The 11,985-nt window shown below is 31.3% G+C and overlaps 1 protein-coding gene across 1 annotated transcript; it reads left to right on the top strand.

The window, feature by feature from the left end:
- Window positions 1–253: 253 nt before the first annotated feature.
- LOTGIDRAFT_234797 (hypothetical protein) lies at window positions 254–11,613 on the top strand (the record flags this gene model as incomplete). Its single annotated transcript, XM_009063096.1, has 17 exons — window positions 254–764; window positions 1,105–1,141; window positions 1,384–1,456; window positions 1,786–1,840; window positions 2,680–2,843; window positions 3,260–3,336; window positions 3,541–3,618; window positions 3,996–4,080; window positions 4,397–4,618; window positions 5,384–5,494; window positions 6,064–6,156; window positions 6,488–6,535; window positions 6,754–6,855; window positions 7,086–7,259; window positions 7,530–7,663; window positions 10,173–10,287; window positions 10,626–11,613. 17 exons carry the CDS (start codon window positions 254–256, stop codon window positions 10,794–10,796), a joined length of 2,250 nt encoding a protein of 749 aa, XP_009061344.1. The 3' UTR covers window positions 10,797–11,613.
- Window positions 11,614–11,985: the final 372 nt, after the last annotated feature.

Below are 11,985 nucleotides of genomic sequence, written 5' to 3'. Positions count from 1 at the left end.
AGTGGTTGACATGGCGAACTTGTTATCTCTCTACCAACTGAAGTATTGATCCAATAAAGGGTTCTGAAGTGACCAACCAAATGCCAAATGACATTTTACCCTTACAATTCAATTGTGAGCGGCAATGAATATATGATATCCTGACTCTTACTCTGTGAATTTTTTAAATTTTCACATGTTTTTTATTTGCATCCGTTTATTATCTACCTGTATAATTCAATATGGAAATATTTGTTATTGTTTTTTAACAGGCATGACTGAAAAAAAGATACCTTTAACAATAACATCAAGTTATGCAAGACACTGGGGAGAGTGGGAAGGTGTACGAGAACTTGTTCAAAATTGGCATGATGGTGTTCACTCAACTTTAGCGAGTCTTGAAAGCATTCCCATTGGTAAAAATATTGTACAATTTAAAGGACATGTGTCTGGCTACTCAGCAGAATTTGATGCATTCATTGAAGATGAAAAGAAAGGGAACCAAATTCTCTTAGGAAACTTGAATTATGATGGACTCACATCAAAATTAAAATTAACAAATTATAAGACTTGTCTACAAAAGAAGATTTTGTTACTGGGATATAGTGCTAAAGCAGAAAAGAAGGAAATAATTGGTCAATTTGGAGAAGGGTTGAAAATAGGAACTTTAGCTCTGGTTAGAAAAGGATACATGGTTACCATGGAAACTGCCAGAGATCAATGGAGTTTTAGATTATTAGAAAATGAAGAATTCGGTGAAAAAGTTTTGACTGTAATTATTTCAGGTAAGTTATTTATGTTTTACTAAGGTTTGAAAATAATGAAAAGTCCTTAGGTATGGCTCAAAAATGAAAATTTATGAAGTAAAATAAAAAATTGTTGAAAAATTAATTTAAGCTGTAAAACATGATCATATATGGCCAGGTATATATATATGCAACATATTGAAACATTGAATTGTGTGCTTTAGGAATACAATGGTTTTGAACCATATGATCTCTGTTCTTTTTTTAGCAAACTGATTATGTTTACTTCTAGCGTATCTCCTCTACAGATAAACAGCAATACCTGGTCATTTGAAGCGGTATGTGATAAAACTTTAGGAGATATCTGTTTATATTTCAGAAAGAGATGTAGATGTGGAAAATGATGACATAGAAAAGTAAGTTACATGAAAAATTTCTTACTTAGAATTTTTTCTTTCTTCTTGTGACTAGTCATATCAGACCCACATCAGATCTTTCATGAAATATTTGAAATAGTGCTGAAAATATGATTGAATTGATTTCAGAGTGACAGAAAAATATTCATTTCAGTTGTCTGAAAGCTGTACACTGTGAAACTCGAGTTTGAGCTTTGAGCAAAACTTTAATTTCTAAATTGTTTTAATATTTCTACCCACAGACTTCAACAAATAGAGGATGAAATAACAACTGCAGTAGTAAGTGGTCTTGATAGTGAGCTTTGGAAGAAGTTTGTAAGTCAGAGTGCTACTTTCTTTCATTTGTAAACCATTTGTGATGAAAATTCTTGTTTTTACAGCCACAACTACTGACAACTACTGTATATTGAATTTAAATTCATGAATCTATGACCAAGTTTTGTATTCAATGAAATGATAGTGAGTCTGGCATTGTATTTTAGATGAAAAAGTACTGAATTGCAATATAGTATGTGATATGGAAATTATTCTCTGGAAAGGTTCCATCTTAGTTAAGATATCTGTAGTTAAATCAGCAGAAATTAAAATTTAAGATTTAAATAAAAGAATTTTGAGGATTAACTTATTCAATGTACATGTTTCAGTTGCCAAGATTTTTATTTCTAAAACCACCAACAGATGTTGTGAAAACAGATCTTGGTAAGGGTTTTGCTTCATTTTGACATTCAGGTTTTGTATAATTAAAATAAAAAGGATTCAGATTAATTTTATTGACCTGTTTGAAATTTTTGAAGTTTTGTTGTTATAATGAAAAGAATAACTACATGGGTCCAAATAGAAAAAAGGCTGAAACAGGTGAATTGTCTTAAGATCACATAGCATGAAACTCTGATTAACAACATGTTTTTTTGGGTTCTAGAAATCTAGAAATTACTTTAGAATATTTTCACTGTTCACTTTATAAACTTTAAGCTTCACTACATTGATTATAGTGAGATGTTTCACTTGTTTAGCTGCGGACAGACTGGGCGAATTTTCACGGTGAATGGTTTGGGCAAGTTGATCGCCGGTGAACTTCGCCTAGTGTGTCTAGTGCTAGAACATTCTCCCGACCAGTGGCCGAAGTCATTCGCCAACATCAAGCATGTTTGATATTATTCGCCCGAATGTTCATCGGCTTCGACTCTTTCGGCATGTGTGTTCACTCCGGCGAAGTCTATCGCAAACTTTCCTGTAACTGAACCAATCACAGACTCCCAAAGCGTTACAGGACAAATATAATGGCGACCTCCCTTGAATGCAATTTTGGAATGCAGAAAAGAAAGAGGAATTAATTATGTTAAGCCCAAAGCCCAACTTATGCGATAATTTTCAGTCAAGTTAGCAACGCCGTCATTTGCCCAGTGTGTCCACTGTTCGGCCGAATTACCAGCATTACCAGCGACTGAAATTTGCTCAGTCTGTCTGTAGCTTTAGGTGTGACATTCCAACCTTTCCTTGGACACCTAATTCCACTCTCCAACTTTGATATTTTTTAGGTAGATTATTATTAGATGAAAATCTATCTGGACAACTATATAATAAAGGTATCTGGGTATCTGATTTATCACATGAAAGTTTGGCAGCTGGAGTAGACTTTACCAATTTACAAATTGATCGTGATAGAAATGCTGTTCCTAAACCCAGTGAAATTGATCATCAGGTATGATATTATTCCTCAAAATCATATTGTATAGTTGTTATTTTTGTCAGTATTTAGTGTGTATTAATTACAGTGACAGAGATTTTTTCAAACATATTGTAGGGTAAGAAAGGGTGTGCATTATGTTCACAATGATAAGTTAGTTCTCAAGTCACAGTAACGTTTCATTCTGTTCCTTCATTTCACTAACCATGTTTTAAATTGTATTGTTACTTTTTTTTCAATTACTATATTACAATTTTTGCTGAGAACTTTTGCTGACTTTCTTGCATTTGATCCTGTCACAGAAAAATTTCATCTTTCTTTGTGTTGGTCATCTCTGAATATGAGACTGACATTGTAGCCTCAAAATGATAAAATAAAGATAACATACATTAGTTGATATAAATGAAGACATAATATTTGATATATTACAGGTAAGCTGTATGTGGATTAAAGCCATTCAAAAAGATTCTAGACTTATACCACGATATTTTCATTTATTACAAGATGAGTGAGTACAGAATTTATTATATTTTTGTCTGTAAAGAATTCTTGAACTGTGTCAAATATTATCAATGAAGTTTTGTAAAGAAATGCTAATATGTCTTATTCATTCATAAATTGGTGTTGGAGTTGTCAATTTATCCATGATCATATGAATAACAATCTACACCAAGTTATAAGTTGAGTAATATGAAGTGTTTATATTATTCAGTAAATATCGTGATGTAAGACATGCTGAAGATTATAGTGATAAAGATACTGCTATGTTATTAGCTAACCATTTTCTCAAGTAAGTTGCAATAATGCCCTAATTACTGGTCTGTTGTCATATCTCTTTTCACCATGATTTATTCTTAAAAGGAGAGTCAGTCAGAGAGATGAATTATTATTGTATATTTGATGGGGGGCTAATAAAAGGCATTTGGTGAATTTGGTGCAGTTAGTATTTTTGTGTTGCAAGGAAGAGAGAGTTTGATTCTCCCAAATTTAGTGGACTGAGATAGAACAAATACTTCATTAAGAAATTGGAAGAGCTGACCTAGATCAGTTGGTTAGTTTTTTTCTTCATTTCTTTTATTATTCTTATTGGATCTGTAATTTGGATTTGAAGGAAATGTCTGTAGAAAGTATGATTGTATGTGAATATGATTGTTTTTGATTTGATAGAAACTTTGGTGAGTCAGCTACCCCTGTGTTAAATAATACTGAAGCAGAAACCATCAGAGCTGCTGTTAATGACCTGCAGAAGGATGTAAGTATAACTTGAACATATACAGTCTTTCATAAGCATTCATTTTCATTTCATGTGCCTGCTTGAAGTCACATTCACATAAACACTACAAGAATAGGTAACAGAGTTGACAACGAGTAAAGTGTCTGGATGTATAATTTCTAATTTTGTCAAATTTTTCAAAAGTTCAAATGTGTGCTAAATTAAAACATATCACAAGAAGAAAAATCAATATTTACCTATCCCATCTGCGACTTCAACAACCATTCTCAAAATTCACATGTAATCTTATACAATTTTGCCTAATTTGAAATTGATTTACTGTTTACTATTTTAGGTAGTTTTATGTAATAAGACAATGATCAATATTCTGATGAAATCTGGGCTGTTTTCTGAACTGCTGGGAACTACACATACTGAAGAAAAACAAATCATTCCTTTTACCTCTCTGGATACCAAAACCAAAGATGTTTTAAGAAAGGCTTTCAAGTTAATCAGTATAGCTGATAAATCTATAACATTACTGGATGTTGATGTTGTAGGAACTACTCAGGACAAGGTATGGAGAAAAGTTACATTTAGAGTGGAGCAAGTTGGCTTGGAAATTCTCAGCAAGGGGCTCACTATGTGTGTGATTGTAACTTATCACCACAAAAGAAAATAATTTTTGAATAATACACACTTTAATGCTTGAAACCTAGTCCTATAGATGTTTAGTGCTCCGCTAATAAGTGGGCAAATGCAGAATGCCAAAGTAAGTCCAGAAAATGTAACTGTTTCCATTGGCTAGAATTTAATCTGCAAAAGGATTACATTCTGGTAGAAAGTAAAACATTAAATTCAAAATCATACTTTTATACGCCCCCAAAATCTTGAATATGCTATCACTCTCTTAATTTTCAACCGATTTTGATGAAACTGAAAATGTATGTTATTGGACCTAAATCGAAAGGTTTGAGAAAGTTTAGTTTACTTCTGATTAATTTTAAGGCTTTTTCAAGATTTAGGCCTCTTACGTCAGTTTTAAGGAGTTATCGCCATTTAACCTCTATACAGTAAGTGCTTCTATCAACATCAATTGCTCGTAAACATTCTGTCCATCAACATTTGCTTGTAAAGGCTCTAAAAATTAGATTTTTTTATGGAATCAAATGAAATTCGGTATGTGTAGACATATTCATAAAACGAAGATCAAGTTTGAATTTGAGCTATTTTCGACTGTTAGAAGCAGTGTTATTGCCCATGCCTCAAAATCTTGAATATTTACCATCCGCATGCCATGGTAGGCGTATATGCCTGTGGTCCACTATCTTTCATATTTCAGACCAGATTATGTTCATATCAAGATGGCAGAGTCGAACTACCTTCATGGTTTTTAGATGAATCACAAATACATGATTATATTGATTACTGTTCATCTTCTGATAGTCATAATGTAAGTTTGCTTTTTTAAACATTGGACCTTGTCAATAACATTATCTATGCAACAACAATACTCAAGTTGTTTTCATGTACAAGTAGATGAAACAATGCATCTGTAATATATCAGTTTATAGTGTGGTATAATGTAGAGATGGTATGTTATGGTACATTATCTTATGATTTATTCTGGTTATAATAATAACCATCACACCTTACAACACCATGCACCTCCTTTCTTATCTTCAGTTCTGGTTATATTTATAGTGTTTATGTAGAGAGATGGTGGTATGTTATGGTATATTATCAGTAATACCATCATACCTTACAACACCACTTTCTATCTTATATTTAATTCTGGTTATATTTATAGTGTTTATGTAGAGAGATGGTGTTATGTTATGGTATATTATCAGTAATACCATCATATCTTACAACACCACCTTCTATCTTATATTTAATTCTGGTCATATTTATAGTGTTTATGTAGAGAGATGGTGGTATGTTATGGTATATTATCAGTAATACCATCATACCTTAAAACACCACCTTCTATCTTATATTTAATTCTGGTTATATTTATAGTGTTTATGTAGAGAGATGGTGGTATGTTATGGTATATTATCAGTAATACCATCATATCTTACAACACCACCTTCTATCTTATATTTAATTCTGGTAATATTTATAGTGTTTATGTAGAGAGATGGTGGTATGTTATGGTATATTATCAGTAATACCATCATACCTTACAAAACCACCTTCTATCTTATATTTAATTCTGGTTATATTTATAGTGTTTATGTAGAGAGATGGTGGTATGTTATGGTATATTATCAGTAATACCATCATACCTTACAAAACCACCTTCTATCTTATATTTAATTCTGGTTATATTTATAGTGTTTATGTAGAGAGATGGTGGTATGTAATGGTATATTATCAGTAATACCATCATACCTTACAACACCACCTTCTATCTTATATTTAATTCTGGTTATATTTATAGTGTTTATGTAGAGAGATGGTGGTATGTTATGGTATATTATTAAATCAGGTAAGTTTTTTTTATGCATATGTGACAATATGAGAGTTTATTGTTATTGACTGCTGCCAGTCTTTCGGTTGGCTTTTCCTCATTTTTAATCAAGTTTAAAAAGAAATTTTTGCATGTAAGCATAGTAATAATGTCCAGAAGTGATTTTTTTCTCATAAACCTCATCTACAGGATGAAAATGTATGTTAACTTGTCTGACAAGCTATGTATCTTTCCAGGAAAAAGAAATTATAAAGAATGATAATATCGAAAGTTTTATGACAAGAAGTGATTTTATAGAGAGAGAGGCCAGTTTAGTTCAAAGAATAGAGGTTTTAGAGGTATTTATCAAGTATATATTAAAAACTCATTATATCAATACTATTTGCCCTTCAAAATAAATTAAGAAATATTGAGTTTTAAAGTTCTGTTTAACTAATAATACCTCCAGTGTCTACCAAAGTTTATTATTTGAAATATAGGCTTTAGTTTCTTGCCGAATTTTTGAAAATTCAATTCTCTGATACTCTTAGTTTGGAATAATGATATCTTTGTCTGTATTTATTTGTAGAAAGAATTAAAAAAGGAACAAACATCAACAAGTAAAATGGTATTAGATATGAAGAATAGATTAAAAAAGACAGAAAATGAATTATTACAAAGGGAGATAAGTCTAGTCAATGATGAAATGAAGATTAAAGATGGATATGAGCAACAACTGAAGAATATTTCAAAACAAGCAGAGGTATAGTACAAAAGATTCGTGATAGGAATATCCTGATGTAATCTGTCTATTTTAAACTGAAAAGTGTGCTTGTTGTTAGTTTTTGTTTTATTTCCAAGTACAAATAGATAACAAAAGCTTTTTTAAAAGAATAAAGCTGCCATGGAATTTTCTGCTGTGTTGTATACTCATTCGGGCAATCAGTCAGCATAATCAATGCTTAATCTACAACTGATTTGTAAACTTTTAGTCTGATAAGCACAGTTTAATTTTAATATTGTATCATTCTAGGAGAGTATTAAACAGTTGCAAAGGAATTTAAAGGCAATAGAAGATGAGAAATTAGATTTAGAAAGAAAACTCCATCATAAAACTTCTCAGATACGCAGACTTCAGGATGAGGCAAATAAATTTTATGAATTAATGTAGGCATAAATATATGGTCAAAATATTTAATTCTTATATAGAAATATGATTATGAACATGAATGGAATACTGTAGATGGGTGTGATATTTATCAAAGTATTTTATCAATGACATTTTTTAATTTTCTTGTAACATTTATAGTTGGAAGAAACTAAATCAGTTTTTGATAAAGAAAGTAAAACACTTTTAGAAGAATTATCTCATCATATAATACAGAACAGACACAGGTGAATTATTCATATCAACTTTTTTTAATTAGGCCATACAAAATTAATAGTCTGTTTTACAGACCTTTTTTATCAAAAATCGGGGCGAGAGGGCTAATTTATTATTTATTTTTTATAAGTGCTTTTTTAGATTTTCAACTGGAATAAATCGGAGCAAGCGAAAGCATTTATTGTTTATTACCACAGCTCTTTTTATACGCCCATGAAACTTGGTATGGTTGTTTGTAATCACCTTCTTGAAACGCTTGTAAACACTCCAGAAGGTGCAATTCATGACGGATTTTGATGAAACTTGGTATGAGTGTTCGTTATCGCCCAAGGATAAACCCTATTGAAAATCAGAAAAATTGAAAAATATTTAGTATTAGTTATTGCCCTTGTTCTTGAAAACGCGTTCAATTTTAGCTTGTAAACACTCTAGAAGGCACAATTCTTGATGGATTTTGATGAAACTTGGTGTGAGTTTTGTAATCACCCAAGGATAAACCCTATCAAAAATCAGAAAATTAAAAATATTTAGTATTAGTTATTGCCCTTGTTCTTGAAAACGCGTTCAATTTTTAGTTCGTAAACACTCTAGAAGGCACAATTCTTGACGGATTTTGACGAAACTTGACATGAGTGTTGGTTATCAACCGTATTGAAAAACAGAAAAATTGAAAAATATTTAGTATGAGTTATTGCCCTTGTTCTTGAAAACGCATTCAAATTTTAGCTTGTAAATACTCTAGAAAGGACAATTCTAGACGGATTTTAACGAAATTTGGCTTGAGTATTGGTTATCACCCAAGGATGAACTCTATTGAAAATCAGAAGAATATTGAGTATGAGTTATAGCCCTTATTCTTGAAAACGCGTTCAATTTTTAGCTTATAAACACTCTAGACGGTACAATTCTTGACGGATTTTAATGAAATTTGGCTTGAGTGTTTGTTATCACCCAAGGATAAAGCCTATTGAAAATGAGAAAAATCGAAAAAATATTTAGCATGAGTTATTGCCCTTGATCTTGAAAACTCGTTCAATTTGTAGGTCATAAAAATTCTAGAAGGCATGATTTCTTGCGGAATTTTGACAAAACTTTATTATTCATTACCGCGCTGAAGATTGAATATTTGTCTTCTAGAGATTTCACTAGCTAAAGAACTAAGGCAATAACTCATACTCAATATTATTCAGTATCGCCCTAAAGAGTTTAAAGGAAGTGTATGACTAAAGGTTGAATATTTCATACTGGTGATTGTAACTGTACTGCTAAATATTTATGTTCAAAATCAAGCTGTCAGTGGGCGTATATTACCTTGCCTGGCAAGCTATCTTTTTTTATTTTATCCTCTTTTTTTTTTACCCCTATCCACCAAATCTTTGTTTAAATTTTGACATACTTCTTTAGTTTAATCTTTCATAGTCAGAATGCTTGGGACTTGTTTCGTGTTTTGTGCACACAAACCAGAAATTGCCATATTGACTGGACTCTTGAACCAATTTTAATGTTTAAAGAATGAAATCATTTAAAATTTGGCCCTACAAAGAATAATTTTTTTTTACATGCCCACATTTTATACGTAAACATTCAAAGAAATAATCTACTGTAGAAAAAACTAAGTAGTCATTATAATGTGGTCATATATTGTCGTCACCCCGGTCAGTCCTTTTCTTAGTAAAAACTCGCCAAAAGTTTTTTGTGAACTCAATAAAGACTACAGTTTTAATGATATTTGGTGTGAGCATTTATATTGATGAGATCTTGGTGAAGTTCAAATCTGACAATTTTTATGAAAAGATTTTGAGTTATTGCCCTTGACTAAGTAAAAACGAGTCAAAATTTGTTAGTTTTAGAGACTACAGTTTTCATCCGATTTTAATGAAATCTGGTGTGATCATCTATAACTATGAGTTGATGATTTCTCAATTAACGGAATTTTAGTTATTGCCCTTGAATTAGTCAAAATGCGACAAAAGTGTTTGTGAACACTTTAGAGACTACAGTTTTCATATAATTTTAATGAAAATTGTTGTAATCATTTATATTGAATTGATTTTGATTTTTCGATGAATGTTTTTTGAGTTATTGCCCTTGTGAAATATGCTTCAAAATTTGTTTTTGTCTGATTTAAATGATACACTTAAATTATCTAGAAATGTGGTTTGTGACGCAATATAGGCGACAGTTTATGACAGAATTTTATCAAATTTGTGTGTTTTTTTAATCAATAATATCTTGGACAAGTTAGATTTTTGGTACAATATGTTATAGGCCACCACTTGTAATTCATTTCAGAACCAAGAGTATATTAAGACTAAGTGAAGAAGGTAGAAGAACGGGTGATGTTATTAATCAAGAGAAATGGAAGGTTATTGGAGATTTATGTGATATGTTAATAGAAGATTTACAGGTACTGTCTTATCTTGTAGTTTTTGTTTTCAACCCTTGCTGCTGGTTTACTGATCACATAACTATGCAATATACCCTAGCAGCCGGTAAACCAGTTGTTACTAAGTGCCATCACACAATGTTAACATCATATATAATATCCTTTTTCTTGTATTGAAATAGACTGTCATTTCTTTCTTCCACAGGTACAACCTGAGCCCAACCAAACCTTCTTATCCCATAACTATAAATTTCTTTGTTGACAATACCGGGGTCAACACATGGGATCAAATCACACAGCATAAACTATTAGTAACAACTTGTTTCACAATAAAATTATTCAAACATTTTATATTTCAGACAGAGAAGATATTGTGTTGTATGTGTAAAATAGAAAGAAAAACATATCTCTTACAACCTTGTGGGCATTATAACTACTGTAAAACATGTGCAATAACTCTGATTGAAAAAAGAAACAATTGTCCAGTCTGTAATTCAAATATAGAAGATATAAAACAAGTATTTGAATAAATTCTGTTCAGACTAGCACACAAATATTTTCGGGAACAGGGACTTTTCAATGAATTATTAGATGAGGGGGGCCCAGTAAGGGTCACAGGCAATTCTTTCTTTCCTTACATGAATGAAAAAAAATTTGTAATTAGGTGACTAAAGTCAGTCTGCAGCATTAATCAATGTCATGTGGGTTCTGTGAACATTCGATGGAGTTGTGCTTCTATGTAACTGTAATAAATAGTCAATGACTTTTAATGAAATTTTTGTCTGTGTATATATATATATATATATATATGTGTATGTAAATATAATATATATATTTTACACGAGAATAAAATCACTGGGATCAGTTGGCCAAGGGGCAGTTGTTCATAGGTCGAAAAATCTGAGAGTTGACTCCAGGGCTGCACGGAGTTTTAAACTCCAGAGTCAACCCGGGTCAGTAAATCCGTCAATCCAAGTCCAACTCGTGTAAAAGGGCCTGTTGTTAATCTTTTTTTCTATTGATGTATTTTTTTAGCAATATAAAATTGTTTTACAAATTAACTCATATGGTAGATTGTATTTGATCTTAATTATGATGTAGGCTTACCGCTAGTTAAAAGATAAAATTTGCCAAAAATTGCATAATGAAGATCAAGGTCACACATTTTTTTTCTTAGTATCAATTGATACAAACTAGTGTAAATAATACATCATAATTCCAGTTGAAATTGAATGTAGTTTACAAACTTGTTGATAAAAAAGTAATTAATTTTAAGGACCATTTTGTTTTATAAATGTGATATTATTGAAATATTTTACATTGAAATAAAATAACTATTGTATTGTTAGAATTATGTATTTTGTGACCCCTTTGATACAATATTGAACACAGACACCAACACAGATAATAATAAAAACTCTGAGTCAGAATTAGGCCCAACACACAAGGATATGGTCCTGTAGGCCTATAACATTCAGCCCAAGGGGAAAATAAAGAAAATCTACACAATAATTCGATGTAGGCCCTAGCTCTAGAATTTGTTTAAAAAATTAGGCCTACACAAATAGACCTCCATGTGTAGCGTATTAAATGGACAGATTATGTTGCTGTGATCAAGTACATTGTACAGAAAAGGATGTACAAGGCACTTAAGCTATCACAATCTAATATACAAAACCATGAACATCAAACAACAAAGAACACGTAACATCATTGATA

The sequence above is a fragment of the Lottia gigantea genome, assembly GCF_000327385.1.
Source record: "Lottia gigantea unplaced genomic scaffold LOTGIsca_55, whole genome shotgun sequence".
NCBI classification, from domain to species: Eukaryota; Metazoa; Mollusca; class Gastropoda; family Lottiidae; genus Lottia; species Lottia gigantea.
Note: the sequence above shows the minus strand (reverse complement) of the source record. Positions and strands in the feature narration are given on the sequence as shown.